The sequence below is a fragment of the Capricornis sumatraensis genome, chromosome 16 (genome assembly GCF_032405125.1).
Source record: "Capricornis sumatraensis isolate serow.1 chromosome 16, serow.2, whole genome shotgun sequence".
Classification (NCBI taxonomy): domain Eukaryota; kingdom Metazoa; phylum Chordata; class Mammalia; order Artiodactyla; family Bovidae; genus Capricornis; species Capricornis sumatraensis.
The window spans coordinates 79,906,206-79,923,986 of NC_091084.1; the positions used below are offsets into that span (position 1 = coordinate 79,906,206).

Sequence of the window (17,781 nt, forward strand, 5' to 3'; positions counted from 1 at the left end):
GATGGTAGTTATGACCCTATATGCGAGACAGAGACAGATATAAAGAACAGACTTTTGAACTCTGTGGGAGAAGACAAGGGTGGGATGATCTGAGAGAATAGCTTTGAAACATGTATATTATGATATGTGAAAGAGATCGCCAGTCCAGGTTCAATGCATGTGACAGGGTGCTCGGGGCTGGTGAACTCGGATGACCCAGAGGGATGGGATGTGGAGGGAGGTGGGAGGTGAGTTCAGGATGGGGAACGCATGTACACTCATGGCTGATTCATGTCAATGTATGGCAAAACCCACTACAATATTATAAAATAATTAGCCTCCAATTAAAATAAATAAATAAATTTTAAAAATACAGGGAAAACATGTTTTATATATTTTCAGTATTTGTTTTTCTACAATTAATATGTTCAATTATTTTTGTAACTAAGTTAGTGTGATTTAATTGTTAATATTAACTGCATTAAAAGCGATGTTCATCAAAAATAATATCTTTGAAATGTAAACCTTATACTATCAAATGAAACTCAAGGTTTATATATAGCACATGACTCCAATTTTGCTTTATCAATTATAATAATATATGTACATAAAATTATTGAGAAGAGATATTTAAAAACACAAGAGAATTCATTCCTTGGTTTAGAGCACATAACTCATAAAAGTTATTTCTTCACATCTGTTTTTATTTTCTAGTCATTTATAATGAACATGTGTGTTTTATAATCTGAAAAATATATTCATAAAATATAGTCAAAATAAATATTCCACATATCAAAATTGCCTGCTTTACATGGAACAACAAGACTATATTACTCACAAATTATCCTAAGGACATGTAGAAGAAATTCACATTAGCTGTTATTAGTTATCTTGCTCTCATTACAATCACCATGATCATTTATAGCAATAACCTGGTCAATTCGTTACCCCCAACATCCCATCCAGTATTTGTTGTATAATAAGAGGTTTAGCTGAGCTTCTCAGGTGGTACTAGCGCTAAAGAACCCACCTGCCAAAGCAGGAGAGGCAAGAGATGAGGCTCTGATTCCTGGGTTAGGAAGGTCCTCTGGAGGAGGGCATGGCAACCCACTCCAGTATTCTTGCCTTGAGAATCCCATGGACAGACGAGCCTGGTGGGCTACAGTCCATAAGGTCACAAAGAGTCAGACACAACTGAAGTAACTTATCATGCACACAAAAGAGGTTTAGCCACTTCAATATGAAAAGAGAGAGAATTTGGAATCAAACTGCCTTTCTGCTACTAAGTGGCTGAATGACTTTGAGTAGGTCATTTAGTCTCTCTGTGCCTAACAAAGTAAAACTTATAAATGGAGATGATCATTTTCACACTAGTTCATTTGTTAGGATTTAATGCATAATAGACTTCCTTGGTGGCTCAGACAGTAAAGTGTCTGTCTACAATGCGGGAGACCCAGGTTCGATCCCTGGGTTGGGAAGATCCCCTGGAGAAGGAAATGGCAATCCACTCCAGGACTATTGCTTGGAAAATCCCATGGACAGAGGAGCCTGGTAGGCTACAGTCAATGGGGTCGCAAAGAGTCGGACACAACTGAGCGACTTCACTTCACTTCACCAACGCATAATAACATAAAAGTGAGAATTCAACTGTAATTGTGTTACTTATGATTATTTTCATACATGTTGATTTATACTCTCAAGAATTTCTGAGGTGAGTTTCACCGAAAGTACAAAAACATAAATCACAAATAGAGGTCAATAAGTTGAATGTTGAAAAATGAGAGACTCCAAATAGGCTTGGGGCTGGTGCACTGGGATGACCCGGAGGGATGGTACGGGGAGGGAGGTGGGAGGGGGGTTCAAGATAGGGAACACGTGTACGCCCATTGTGGATTCATGTTGATGTGTGGCAGAACCAATACAATATTGTAAAGTAATTAGCTTCTAATTAAAATAAATAAATTTAAATTAAAAAAAAAATTGGATTAAGAATTGCAAAGACTGAGTTTAAATTTGGGTCCTAAAAGCCACAGTGGTTTTCAAGACTATAAAAATTCGGCAAAATGTTAAGTACTGTACAATGATTTTAAAACACATTTTTCTAACTGGATATAAATCTTGACATCAGAATATTCTGTTGGCTAAGAGTGAAACACATCTCTTTGCTTAACCAAAAGAAGAGATTGCTATATGTCATGTCCCAATGACTAAATGATCCTGATCCTCAAAAAATAAATAAATAAATAAAATAAAAATGGAACCTGGAATTCTATCACAATTAGAGTTCTGTGTTACTCATTTCTAATCTCTGAAACACAAGGCTGGTGCACAGGGATGATCCAGAGAAATGATATGGGGTGGGAGGTGGGAGGGGGGGTTCACGTTTGGGAACTCATGTACACCCATAGTGGATTCATGTCAATATATGGCAAAACCAATACAGTACTGTAAAGTAAAATGAAGTAAAAATAAAAATTTAAAATAAAATAAAAATAAAACACAAGGCTGTTATGGACACTTAGTCATATCAAAGGAACAGATGCTTCAAGTGCAATTTTATGAAAGGTTTCTCTTTATCATTTGCTGCATGGCTTGGATCACATCCTTGTTCCTCATACTGTAGATCAGTGGGTTCAACATTGGGCTCAAAAAACTATAAAAGACTGCAAATATTTTGGACTCCTTTACAGACTTCTCAGTTGGAGGCCTCAAGTACATACAGAAGAGGGTTCCATAAAATAGAGTGACTATTGTCAGGTGGGAACCACAGGTAGAAAAGGCCTTGTGCCTGCCTTCCACAGAACGGATCACCAAGATAGAGGCAACGATGAAAGCATAAGACAGGAGAATGATGAACAAGGAGCTTGACAGCGTGAAACCAGCAACCACAAACATCGCCATCTTTTTGACATAGGTGTCAGAGCAGGCCAGCATTATTAGAGGAGGATCCGCACAGTAGAAATGGTTGATTTCCCGGGAGTCACAAAAGGACAAGCGGAAAGTCAGCAGCGCCTGAGAGAGACCATTGAAGAATCCACAAGTATAAGGGACTGTGACTAGAAAGATGCAAACGTCCTTGGACATCCTGGTGCTGTACAGCAGAGGGCTGCAGATGGCTACGTAGCGGTCCAAGGCCATTGAAGCAAGGAGATAAAACTCCGTGATCACCAGGGCGATGAAGACGAGACACTGTGTGAAGCATCCTGCGTAGGAGATGGTCTTCTGATCTGAGAGGAAATTGTGCAGCATATTTGGAGTGACATTGGAGGAATAACAAAGGTCTATAAAGGAGAGGTGGCTGAGGAAGAAGTACATGGGGGTCTGCAGGTGGGGATTGGTCCTGATCAGCACGATCATGCCCAGATTCCCTGCCAGTGTGATTAGGTAGATCACCAGGAACACCCCAAACAGGGCCTTCTGCAGCACTGGGTCATCTGTGAGTCCCAGGAGAATGAACTCAGTCACTGCAGTGCGGTTAGGGGGAGACATAGTCTCATCCCTTAAAAACTGAAAGTGGTAAAGTGAAGAATTCTGTCTGATCCTGATTCTGCATTTAATCCACTCTTTCGTCATTTACTTTTGATCTGTGTCTCTATAAGGAAATTACTCTTCTCAACCAATGCATCAGAGCGTCTATGTAAATATTTGCACCTTATCTCTTTGCGATATATTTTTCTATATATATACTGGAAACACACATTCACAAACTCACACATTCTCTTTCTCCTTATTTGTAAATCATGTATACACATATATAATTAAACCTGTTTTCTGGAAAACTCCATATATTTTTTTTTTCAAATTCTGTGAAAAAGAAAGCGAAAAGAGTGAAAACCAGGTCTGGAAAGCAGCAGGTCCGTGGTATCATTCAAATGAACAAAAGAAGGATGCAGTTCCTATGGTCCCTGCACCTCTGATACACTATTGTTTTCAACACACATTAGGAGACATGTTCAGTCCAGCATTTTCTCCTGAAACCCATATTTGTCTAGCTTAAATTAATTCAGAAGACATTTAATTAGTAGATGCATTTCTTGACATATGACTAAGAAGGTACAGAATGAAGAATTGTTCTTTCTGCTTTTTAAATTCACCCACTCGTTACTTACGGAGGCATTTTTTTTTTCTATTCTAGCTTCTGGGGTTACATGAGTGAGCAAATTACCTATCCTGGTGAACCATATATTGTAAGAGAGGTAATAGATATTGAGCACATAGGCAAATGTTTACAGCAGTATGTCACTTAGAAGAAAACACTATGAAGAAAATTAAAGGCGGAGTGCTTTTAGATGGCCATTCAAAGAAAATCTGAGAAGGCAGAATTTGAACGGTAAATAAAGAATTCAAATATCTGAAGAGGAATTTGTTTCCATTACTTTTTATTTGTTTTCTTTTTTATATAAATTTCTTTATTTTAATTGGAGGTTAATAACTTTACAATATTGTAATATTTTTTAAAACTGACACACCTCTGAATATATTTGTTTAGGAAAGCACATTAGGATAATATTTAAATCTGAACTTAGCTCCCAGCTGGAATTATATTTCTGTTTTTTTTTGTGAAAGTACGATATGACTGGAAACATTATGCCTCAATAATTTCACCTTAAGGCTTTTTAAATTTAGTTTTCACATATACATCAGAAGAGCTTGTATATAATACTTAATTTTTCAGAGATGCTATGAAATGTTAATATTTGAATAGAAAAAAAACAAGTATAAATGATAAAAATATTTTTTTCAATATCAATGAGAATATTAATTTTCACACAAAATAAAAAACATATTTTTAGTGAACAAATGTAGAAAATGACTTACCTGTAAAACTGACTTACTATATTTTCTAAAACAAGGTGGGAAGATTTATAGTGTTTCTTAGGAATATTTCCTAGAGTATTTTTTTTTTAATTCTTATAATCCAATTAAGATAGATTTTGTTCCCTCAAGGGCATAACCTTAATTTCATGCTTTGAGATCTTTAATTTTCCTTCAAGACCAAAATCTCTATGCAACATCTTTGTACCCTGCTTTATACTATGTGGCTGAGATCTTTGGCAAAAATAAGGAAGTTCACCATCACTTTTAATACTATGAAAGGACAAAAATGTGGTTGGATGAGTTTTGCAATTTTTGGGTATAAAAGTGTATATACTACTACTACTAAGTCGCTTCAGTCGTGTCCAACTCTGTGCGACCCCATAGACAGCAGCCCACCAGGCTCCCCCGTCCCTGGGATTCTCCAGGCAAGAACACGAGTGGGTTTCCATTTCCTTCAACGCATGAAAGTGAAAAGTGAAAGTGAAGTCGTTCAGTCGGGTCCGACTCTTCGCGACCCCGTGGACTGCAGCCCAACAGGCTCCTCCCTCCATGGGAGTTTCCAGGCAAGAGTACTGGAGTGGGGTGCCATCGCCTTCTCTCTCTCTCTCTCTCTCTCTCTCTCTCTCTATATATATATATATATATATATATATATCTCCAAGACATACTTGGATATATAATACTTCCTGAATTCAGTTCAGTTTTTTCCCTGTTTTCTCTTAAGCCCACTCTAATCAAACTTTCCCCCCATCACTCCACAGAAACTGTTCTTGTGGAGGTTGTCAGGGTCCTTTATGCTGCCAGATTCAGTGGCCAGTTCTCAGTCTTCATCTTTCTGATCTATAAGTAATGTTTGGCAGAGTTAATTGCTGACTACCACTTGAAAAACTATCATCTCTTGTCTTCCAGGACACAACATTCGGAGTTTTCCTGCTACCGCGTGGGTTGCTCCTTCTCAGCCTTCTTTGTTCATTCCTCGTCTCTCTGACTGTTAAGGCTGGAGTAGCTCAGAACTCGTTATTTCGTGATCTTCTTCTATTTTTCTTTTCTATTTACACTCTGCCTTCATGATCTTATTCGGTCTCATCACTATAAATAATATCTATATATTTACAGCTCCTGAAATTATTTCAGCCCTGACCTCTTTCCCAAGCCCCAGACTTATAATGCAATCACTTACTCACATTTTCACATTAATATCAAATACTGGCTCAACCTGACTCAACGCTAATTTGCTCATGTCTTCCTTTAATTTTCCCAAACATAACATTCTCTGTCTCAAGTCAGTGACAGCTCTCTACTTCCACGTGTTCAAATAAAAAATAAATACAAGCAAATAAATATTGAAGAAATTGATTTCTTTGCTTTCTCACACACTATGTAACTAGTCTATCAGATAATTATGTTATCTCTATTTTCAAAATATCTCAATCAACAAAACAACTACCTCCTTCCATCTTTATTTCTACCATTAAGGCTCAAGCCAACATCATCTTTCACCTAGATTACTAGGTGAAAACCTTTAACTGACCGTTCTTTCTCTAAAATCAGTTTAATTCCACCCTGTAAAATACAGACTTAAAAAATTCACAGCCATTTTGTAGATCCCCACTTTATACATATATATATATATATACACACATTATCTATATATATATGATATAAATGGAGTTATATTCTATATGACATATATGATCTTATATGTGTGTATGTATTTACATATGTTTATGTATATATAGATAGATAAAGCCTGACAATTGCAGTAGTTTCTCAAAGTGTGCATATAAGAGCATAAAATAATTTTATTTAACGTACTACACAGTGTATTAAATATGCCAAGTACTTTGGCACTCTTTCTGCACAAAATTAATGAAATTTCCCTGCTTCATACATGAGAAGGCAATGGCACCCCACTCCAGTGCTCTTGCCTGGAAAATCCCATGGATGGAAGAGCCTGGTAGGCTGCAGTCCATGGGGTCTCGAAGAGTCGGACACCACTGAGTGACTTCACTTTCACTTTTCACTTTCATGCATTGGAGGAGGAAATGGCAACCCACTCCAGTGTTCTTGCCTGGAGAATCCCAGGGACAGGGGAGCCTGGTAGGCTGCCGTCTATGGAGCCGCACAGAGTTGAACATGACTGAAGTGACTTGGCAGCAGCAGCTTCGTACACACACAAAAACACACAGATATACACAGAGAGATGCATGTGTACATGTGTGTTTGTATGTGTATGCATGGGTTGAATATTCTATAAAATCCTCATCTCTTATTAGTTATCCTAAACCCCTTTCTTCTAAAAAAAAAATTGTTAGTTTAGTTGCTCACCATAAATTCAGTGTTTCAGACATATTGCAATTTAGAGGTACAGTGTTTTTATTTTTTTTATTTATTTATCTTAATTGGAGGATAAGTACTTTACAATATTGTGATGGTTTTTGCCTACATCAGTATGAATCGGCCATAGGCACACGTGCGTTCCCTCCATGCTGAGCCTCCCTCCCTGTCAACCCTGTCCCTCCTGGTTGTCACAGAGCACTGAGAGGTTTTTGTCTTAATTCCTTGAATGCTTTTTGAATCCTCTTTGAAGCTTTCTATATCTAACCACTTAGAGATAAATTAAAACATCTTACCTGCTGTCCTTAAGACATACTCACTGAAAGTAGTGGTGTTTATAAGTTTAGTTTTATTTATTGGTTTTTGGAGGAATACAATTTGTTTTCCCTGCAGCGTGAAATTTCTAGCTTTGATGAAAATGGAAGTGGCATAAGGAACTCAGCTGTGACAGATTTAAGATATGGTTAATTAATTCAACAAAGAGTATAAGATGCTACTTCTGAATTTGAGGCTGAGGGTCAGATTATTAAGATTGTGATGATGCTCTTGAGATTTAATCATCTTTGCAAAACACTAAAAAATGAAAGCCTGAAATATACTAACCCGAAATTAAGACATCCACTTATTTTTCACTGAGATAATTGAACTATTTTCTCCCCAGGGAGTCACTTATACCTTTGTGAATAAGTTAGGCATTTTTATGGTCTTAAGACTCCATTGTGAATAACACTGAATTAAATTAAATGATATAAAATTTATTAGGTCTTCCCTCAAATTTTCACAATTCCACTGAAAATATAATCCATACTCATATCTATTTTAATAGGCCAGAATACTGGAATGAGTTACCATAACCTACTCCAATTGATCCATCACTCCCCAAACACCTTGCTGATTGCAGTTTTTTTCTCTCTTTTTATTTGCTCACTCTGTTCCACGTATACTTGTTCCCTTACTATTCTTTTAACCAACCAAGGAGGATCTCACCTCAGGGCCTTTGTATTCACCACAGATATTCATGCAATGTTATTCCTACGTAGGACTTGCTCAGCTGTTATTTTCACAGGTTGCTCTACTCCCATACAACCCTTTTCTCTCACTTTAATTTCTTTAAAGCACAACTCTTATCCATGTCACACACATGCATCCCACACAAACAGGAACAAATGCCTGTGCACACATGCACACACACCTTGCTGTTGACAATAAAGTCTTCTTCACTCCAAAACAAGTTTAATGAAATCAAGAATTTTGTTTTCTCACATGGAATATCTTCAGCATGCATTACCTGCTGAATGCATTTTTCCACCAATGTCTTTGAGAGAAACGTTGGTTAATAATTAAAAGTGGAATTAACAGGAGTTAGGAGGGCTGTTCCAGGGGGATAGGATGAGTTATCTCCTCCTTTGTGGTCTCTAACAAACCATTTGGGGATGAAGTGGTCTCATTTGGAACATTGGTATTCCACTTTCTGGTCTGTCGAGGAGAGTGGGATGGAAAGACATAGGAAACAGACATTTAGCTGATTCCAAATCATTACTTAGTCCTTATTTGACATATCACCTCATGAAAGACAGTTTTTTTCATGTTGTTCCAACATTGACAGCCCCAACCCCACTACAATGAGCAATAAATAGATAATTGTGTTTGATAAATGTTTATTGAAAATTATGTGAAACTTTGGCTGGGCTACAGATAAAAAGTTAGAACACTTTGACTTTGAGATTACTACACTCCAAATATCTCAGTTAATTCACAAAGTCACTAAACTATACCCCCATTATTGCTATGGCACCCTTATTATTAAACAGCTAAGACTTTCTTCTATAGTATTTGGTACTCTTGACATCCATGTGAATGGAAGAGTTTACTATTTATAATAGATGCTGTGATATACTACCCAGATTCGACTTTCAGTATTGAAGTATTTACTTCCCCAGCTTCCTAGGGCATCGACAGCTCACACCTCATAGCTGAGCTCTACTCGGAATATCCCTGCTGAAAGGCACTGTCATTCTGAAAATTAGACCACTTCCAGTGGGTGACCCATATCTAAAGCAGGTTATTATGGAGGTATAAATACCTGTTCAAATTTGAAACATCTCTGAGAAGGATAATCTCAACTCCAGATCTCCAGGTGGAACTGGCTGAATACTCTGTTGCAATTTCATCACAACTTAGTTTCTTCTACCCAATCCTATTGCCCTTACTTCTTTATCAGTATTGTTCCTGGGAACACTCTACAATAAATTTCCTAAATACAAATATCTGTCTCAGAGTCTATTTTCCAAGATCCAATCAAAGTCATATATATATATATAAAATTAAGAGTGAAAGGGCTCAATATGGAAATTGAGATTTAAATCTAGGTCAGCTAATTCCAAGCATTTTGATATATATATATATTTTTTTTTACCAGACACTGCCTTCCTTCACTGCATTGATTCATACTATATGCTAATAAATACACATTTAGGACACCAGGAAATTAAGAGTACATCTCATTTTAAACAATATACTTTAACACAGAAAAACAGTTCAAGCAATTAGACAATACAATTAACATGAAAACATTCTTATTCCACATAATAGGGTGATATGTAACATGGCTTCACAGTATCTGTTGCTGTAAGATCTTCTTTAAGGCCCCTTTCACATCCTTATTTTTCAAACTGTAGATGAGGGGATTTAGCATAGGGATCACTACGGTATAAAAGACAGAGACAATCTTGTCCTGCTCCATTGAGTAGCTAGTCGTAGGACGCAAGTACATGAAGAGAATCGTCCCAAAGAATATGGTGACGGCCATGAGGTGAGAGGCACAGGTGGAGAAGGCTCTGTGCCTGCCCTCCAAGGAGGGCATCCTCAAGATGGCAATGAGGATGCATAGATAGGAAGCAAGGACGATCATAACACAGCCGATGACAATAACGCTGGAGAAAGCCATGATCACGATGCCGTTGATGCCGGTATCAGAGCAAGAGAGTTCGAGCAGGGGTGGTGTATCACAGTAGAAATGATTGATCTTATTGGAGCCACAAAAGGACAACTTGAAAGTCATTCCTGTGTGTATGGCTGCATTTCCAAAACCTGCGAGGAATGAGGTAGCTGCTAGCAAGAAGCAAATTCTCCCAGACATGAGAACTGGATACAGCAAAGGGTTCCAAATGGCTACGTAGCGGTCATATGCCATCATAGCTAACAAGAAGCACTCAGTCCCCAGGAAGGAGCCAAAGAAATAGAACTGGGCCGCACACCCATTAAAAGAAATGGCCTTCCTCTCAGCCACTAGGTTCACCAGCATCTTAGGAGTGACAGAAGAAGAGTAAGAGGCGTCAACAAAGGAGAGACTGCTGAGAAAAAAGTACATGGGGGTGTGGAGACAAGGGTCCATCTTAATTAACACAATCATGCCCAAATTACCCACCATGGTTGCCATATAGATCAACAGAAATAATCCAAAGAGGATGACCTGTAGCTCTGAATTGTCTGAGAGTCCTAAGAGAATAAATTCTGTCACTTCTGTTTGATTCCTGGTTGGCATCTCTTTCATATATCTGACCATTTGAGCTGCAATAAGAGAAAACATAGAACATCCTGTTTAGTCAGATGAATACACAACAGTTGGGCTTCCCTGCTGGCTGTATGGTAAATGAGCTTGCCAATACAGGAGCTTCAGGTTCGATCCTTGGGTGGGGAAGATCCCCTGGAGAAAGAAATGGTAACCCACTCTCGTATTTTTGCCTAGAACTTTCCATGGACAGAAAAGACTCATGGTGAAGCTGAAATGCCAATACTTTGGCCACCTGTTGCGAAGAAATGACTTATTGAAAAAGACCCTGAGGCTGGAAAAGATTGAAGGCAGGACGAAAAGTGGATGACAGAGGAGGAGATGGTTGGATGGCATCACTGACTCAATGGGCATGTGTTGAAGAAAGCTCCAGGAGTTGGTGATGGACAGGGAAGCCTGGTGTGCTGCAGTCCATATCGCAAACAATCAGATATGACTAAGCAACTGTATGGATGTGAGAGTTCAACTATGAAGAAAGTTGAGCACCGAAGAATTGATGTTTTTGAACTGTGGTGTTGGAGCAGACTCTTGAGAGTCCCTTGGACTGCAAGGAGATCCAACCAGTCCATCCTAAAGGAAATCAGTCCTGGATGTTCATTGGAAGGACTGATGCCGAGCCTGAAACTCCAATACTTTGGCCGCCTCATGCAAAGAGTTGACTCATTGGAAAAGACCCTGATGCTGGGAGGGATTGCGGGCAGGAGGAGAAGGGGACGTCAGAGGATGAGATGGTTGGATGGCATCACCGACTCGATGCACATGAGTTTGGGTGAACTCCGGGAGTTGGTGATGGACAGGGAGGTCTGGCGTGCTGCGATTCATGGGGTCACAAGGAGTCGGACACGATTGAGTGACTGAACAGAACTGAACGGAAGCAACTGAACTGAATTAACATAAATCTTTTTTTAAAAAAACTTAAAACAGAAGATCAAAATATCTCAGCACTTGTGCTAATATTGATGTTAAAGGATCTACTGAGCACAGCTTGGGGGTAGGGTGGCAGGATCTGGTTCCATTCTTACAGACACCAGGGTACAAGAAGTGTCTAGTCATGCTCAGATCCACTCAGTTTCCACTGGGACAGGGACTCAATACTCCAGTAAGCAAAAAGCCTGGCATTTTTATACAGTACTGTAATACTTTCAATATATCACTGCACCTGTTATCTTATCTAAACCTCACCACAATTCAGTGAGGGAGATAATCAAGAATAAGCCCATGAGTATTAAGAAGATAATCTTTTGTTAGGTGAGGTCAGTGAAGTGTAGGAATGTCTCAGCTAATCAGTGGTGAATGCTGGATAGAACATAGGTCTCTTGATGCCACATTATTTGTTCCTCAAAACTACACTGCCCCTCTTCTGATTTCACTGGGCAGATATTCAGCCTAGGTCCTTGTCCTTGGACTAAACGTGCTGTTTGAACTTCACAGAAGAGCATCTTCAGCTGGTGTTAAAAAGAAGGAAAGGATCTTTTCCTCTCATCTTCAATAAGAAAGCTTCCGTGAGAGTACTTTTCCATCAGAAATAGCAGAAAGAATAAAATGCTCTAGAAACGTGTGTGTGTGTGTTAGGCACATAAAGAAAGGCAACAGGGTGTAAAAATAACAGGTGCTAAATTAGGTTAATCATTCCCTATGATCTACAAGCTCTGTGTAAGTATGTTTCCTGCATCATTTAATTTAAATTCTGTGAGGTAGGCAGTATTATAGTCCTCTTTTTGCACAGGAGAAATGAGAGGTATGAAAGATTGGTGACAACTGCTCAGAGTCCCAGAGACAGCCCATGGATGTCTAATTTATATCCAGTCAGTGCAGTTCTTCTTCTCTTAACATTCGAGGTCATTTATAAGGACCTTGTCAATAATAGGTATGAGCACTAATACACAGAGATGTTGATATTGTAATTCTCAGAACTGCATCAATACATTTGAATCCATTTACCTACATTAGTAAAAAATCTGTATATCTCCTAAAAAGAAAATACAGTTGCTGAAAATTGCCTTTTTCAGAACTCAGTCTCATCAATTTGTCTTTTAGCAAAATCCCATTCATTTTACATCTAGCATTGCAAATTACATGCCTCATTCTCTCCTCTTCCTTAGCAAATACTTGTTTTTGTGAAATACACTCTTTCCCCTAGCTGAGAGTTTGCAGTCAACCATCTAGTCCAGAGATTCTTCATCTGGGTTTTCAATTTCTAAGAGTTTGTGAAAATAATAGTAAGATTTCCTTAAAATCTCTGGTGTTTAAAAAAGAATTCAAGTCATATATTATTTATTCTCCTTAGCTTTCTCCAAAAGACTGAGAAATTCTGTGTTGATGAAAATGGACAGAGCAGCTATTTAACATAATTTCTTAGTCATTTAGTATTCTTGGAACCTTGGGTCTGTGGGTAATTGGAGAAATTAACAAGACTGTGAATTTTCTTCAGATCAGTAAGCTACATGGGTCACAGCTTTAATATTTTTTTCTTACCTTTCTTAATTGGTTGACTTCTACTTGATCCCTTTGCTTGTTCTTATCCAATGCCCAAATTCACCAGAAAAAGAAAATCAGGAGACAAGAAAACATACATAAAAACTTTTTAGAAACATTTCCTCTAATTGTCCCAGGATAAGCAGTAGACACAGTTGTAAAGGACTTTAGACACCAACCATTACAGAAACAAGAAAACTGAAACACTTATTCCTTCCCTGTCATGAGAGAATCACTCATATTCAGCAGAGACCGAGTCTTTCTTATTTCCACTTTTCCTTACGGTAAGAATCCCAATGTGTTAAAATGTAAAATACATTTCAAAATATAGAATACATTGCTGCAGTATATTTGTAATACTGTTTGCAGCTATTTCCAGTTGGAGGGTCCCTCGACCACAGTCTGGAGTAAGCATCCTGACATTTTAAATAGGATGTATTTCCTGTTCCTATGGCTCTGGGGACTGTGTTCCTCATTTCATCTCATTTTAACATACTTTTTTTTTTTTTTCCCCTCTGCAACTAAGGAACTCACATGTCTCTTTTATGTTCCTCTCCTTTACCCTTGGGATACCTGGGGCTAAATAGAATGAATTTTCAGATGAGCATTCCTAACCACTGTTTTGATTTTTTTTTTTTTTTGATTCATTGCTTCATTGCTATGTCAGACCTTCACTAATTGCCACGAGCAGGGACTGCTCTCTCATTGCAGCCCGCAGGCTTCTCATTACGGTGGTCTCTCGTTGTAGCACATGGGATCCGGTGTGTGGGCTTCAGTAGTTGTAGCTCACAGACTCCAGGGTGCTGGGTGCTGGGGCACAGGCTTAGTAGCTCCAGCACCAGGTTTTTCTGGCATGTGGGATCTTCCCAGACCAGGGATCAAGCCCATGTCCTCTGCACTGGCAGGCAGATTGCTAATCACTGAAACACCAGGGAAGCCCCTCTAATCACCATTAAACACCCGTTTCTTGTCATCCCAACAGTTAGTGGTCTGGTCCCCTTGGGAACATTAAAAATATCCACAAAAGAGCAGGTTAGTTCAATCTCTGATCTTGCCTTGTATAAGCACTTTGGGTACATAGGGGAAATTCTGCAGCCTGAATCACGGTAATGGACTAATTGAGGGAGGTAAAAGGAGGCAGCAAGAACAAGGATTTACCTGACTTTCAGTCGTGGCTATCTGTCACTGATTGTGTGATTTTGGATAAAGCATCAAACCTCTTTATATCTCAGCTTTCTCATATCTATGTAGGAATACTGACACCCACCTCATAGACTGAATCTGTAGATAAATGGGTGAATGCATGTGATTTGTTGCATTAAATACATATAGATAGCCCACTGATAAGCAAGAATTTCCCACACCCTGACTCGTCTTTCCCCACCCTGACTCTCCTTCCTACTGCCTAGAAGGAGATATAGTTACCAGCGTATGTGGTCTAGATTGACGCTTACAAGCCTCCCGTCGCCTAAATGTATCTTCCATATAAGATACAGAGTCTCAAATAAATTGATCAACATATGATGATCATTTATATAATCTATGTCACTTTGAGAACATACCCCAATTAATTTCTCTCAGTACAACGTAATCATTGTAATTTTCACTAAATGCTGGGGGACACAAAGACTTAAAAGGTACATTGCTTTATCTCTAGCAATTCAGACAATATTTGCATTATTTTGGTTAAATCTTAGCCTTTCCTTAGAGGGAAAATGCAGTAGGCTCCTATCAACACAGATTCTGAAACATAATTGGCAAACAATGAAGTTTACTTAATAAGTAAATAAATGACATTTCTTCAATTAATAGTGAATTCATTATTATACAGAAGTGTGAGTGGAAGCTGGAAGAAAGATCACACGGCACTAAATCAATGGTAAGGGATATAGGACTGAAAGGACCCTAGGTGACAACACAGTGGTGGAATGAGACCACTGAACAACACAGGAGCAATTAATCATGGACAGGATAGGAGGCAGGTCCTAGTCAGCCCAAGCTGTGAAGCAGAAAGTCTCAAGGAGCTTCAGAATAAGAAAATAATTAATTTCTAAACCCAGTTTAAGTGCCATTGAAAGAGGCACCAGACAGGGACTTCCCTGGCAGTCCAGTGGATAAGAATTCACCTTGCAATTCAGGGGACATGGGTTCAATTCCTGGTCAGGGAACTAGGATCATACATGCCCAGAGCAACTAAGCCTACTCTCCAGAGCTATTGGAAGCAGCTGGCCTCAACTACTGAGCTCATGTGCAACAACGAGAGTCCACACACTGCAACGAAAGATCTCACATGAAGCAGCTAAGACCTGGCACAGCCAAAGAAATAACCATCTTAGAAAACAGACAGCATTTTTATCTCCCTACTACCGAGATGAGAACCATCAGAAGTTAGGATGCAATGAGAGCTCCGTGAAGTTTTCTGAGAATTCACCTTGGAAATAAGAATGAGAGATTGGCACCATAAAAGAGAATCCACTGACAAGTTGTAAGGCAGTTTTCATGGAGAGCCATGGGACTCTCAAGTCCAAAAAAACAAGCAACTACCATTTATTCATCACAAAACAGAGGTACTGCTGACTAACGAAGATATGACTTTTCCTCATATGACTTTTCTGATCTCATTTGTGGTACCATCAGAAGATTCAATTGACCAAATAAAGAAATTACCCTGCAGAATCTCTGATGAACAAATGCTCCAAAAATGTTAATGTTCTGCAGCCTATTATTTTTTTTTCCTTTTCCTATTCACTAGGCTCTCAAAAAAGGTCAGTCTCAAAAATTTGGGTTTTGTTGTTGCTGTTAAATTGCAGTCTTTTATTCCAGATTCTTTCAAATTAAATAGAGAAATATAGTTTAAATATGAGATGATTGGATGGCTTCACTGACTCAAAGGACATGAGTCAGAGCAAACTAAGCAGATGTTGAAGGACAGGGAAGCCTGGCCTGCTATAGTCCATGAGGTTTCAGAGTCAGACATGGCTGAGTGACAAAACAGCAACAAAACATGGCCCCTCTGCATAGCATGGAAAGTCTCAGCCTCTTTGAAGTGACTTCAGGCATCAGTAAGCAGAACTTTCTAAATTACAGTCAAAATCATATCATGAAGGCAATTTAGGGGTTGTAAAAACAGTTCAGGTTACATTCATCATTGACTCAGTTACCACAACTAGAGAGGCTGAAAACAATTCCCTTGTGTTTCCTTCTTTTATCATTGAAGTTGAAGGGAGAGAGAATGAAATTCCATGGGGAATAGTAGTTCATCAAATCTTTGAGTCTCCTGTGAGTTCAAAAACCATTTCATCATATTTCCTCTGGGAGAAGTGATGACTCTGAAACTTAAATACTTTCTGCAAATAGAGCAAAAGTGGGATGAGGAGATGGCTCAGGGACGGCAGGAGGGTGATTGCTCATCTTCGGATTCTTCTCTGAATATTTGTTCAGCATAACTCAGTAAGAGAAGGGGAGACATTGGACCTCTCCCCAAAAGGTAAAACACAAACAAACAAACACAAAACCATGCAAGTTAGTCCCATGTCAGCGTGTTTGGGACTAAAAACAAATACGACCTGTTCAGAGTGGAGTGTTACACTACTGAGTGCTCCTTTGGGCATGGATTTCCTTGACTTCAGGTCCATGCCATCTTAAAGTTTACAAAAGAGATATAGACCATGGGCTTGACTTTCAGATGTCTCGCTCTAAGTCAGAATTTAAGCTGCTAGAATTGGGGATTTTGCAGATAAGGAAGCTGCATCTCACAGCAATTCATCAAGTTCAAACAATTGATTTAGTTGATGGGGGTATTACTATCAATCACACCAAGACTTAGCTTATTATCAATGTGTGCATACTGCGCGCTGAGCCACCTCAGTCGTTTGATTCTCTGTGGCCCCATGGGCTGCGCCCTGCCAGGCTCCTCTGTGCAAGGGATTCTCTAGGAAAGGACACTGTAGTGGACTGCCGTGCCCTCCTCCAGGGGATCTTCCAGACCCAGGAATTGAACCCGGACCTCTTACATCTACCTGCATTGACAGGCAGGTTCTTTACCACTAGCACCACCTGGGAAGCCCATTATGAATGACCACACCCCAGTGAAAGATGCACTATACCGCTCTACATTCTTGTCTTTCTTGAGCAATAAACCAAATAGAGTAGATTCAGTCTGACTTCTTTCAGGTTTAGATCAAGGGTGCTACTTATTTCTAAGTTCATATTTTGGTTTAGATTGATTTATTCTTGCTTATTCCCTTCTTAGAATTCTTCAATGGACCAGGTGTCCATAAAAACAGAGAAAAAGTTTACCAACACATGCTCCTGCGTGTCCATAGTGATGGATAACACTTTCCCTATTCTTCCAAGAGAGGAATCCTTGAATCTAACTCTGAGTTGAAGCTGTTGGCTAGGCAATAAATTCTTCCAAAGACACAGCAGTGTCTTCATCCTTGTTATGCTCCATGCCAAAATCCTGGGTGCTTCTAAAGATCAGAGAAATCAATGAACTAATTCCGTGCCCATGAATAATGGGCAAGACAGGAAAGAAAGAAAGGTGGGCACAAAAAAGTAAAGATCTATAACCTCCATCAAATCACATATACACAGAAGAT

At 39.0% G+C, this 17,781-nt stretch overlaps 2 protein-coding genes across 2 annotated transcripts; both read right to left on the reverse strand.

Moving 5' to 3' along the window:
* Positions 1-2,535: 2,535 nt before the first annotated feature.
* LOC138093065 (olfactory receptor 5M10-like) lies at positions 2,536-3,468 on the reverse strand. The gene has a single exon (XM_068989154.1). The coding sequence runs from the start codon at positions 3,466-3,468 to the stop codon at positions 2,536-2,538; it is 933 nt and encodes a 310-aa protein (XP_068845255.1).
* A 6,277-nt stretch (positions 3,469-9,745) lies between these two features.
* Positions 9,746-10,699, reverse strand: LOC138093076 (olfactory receptor 5AP2). The gene has a single exon (XM_068989169.1). It carries the CDS (start codon positions 10,697-10,699, stop codon positions 9,746-9,748), a length of 954 nt encoding a protein of 317 aa, XP_068845270.1.
* Between the last annotated feature and the right edge of the window lie 7,082 nt (positions 10,700-17,781).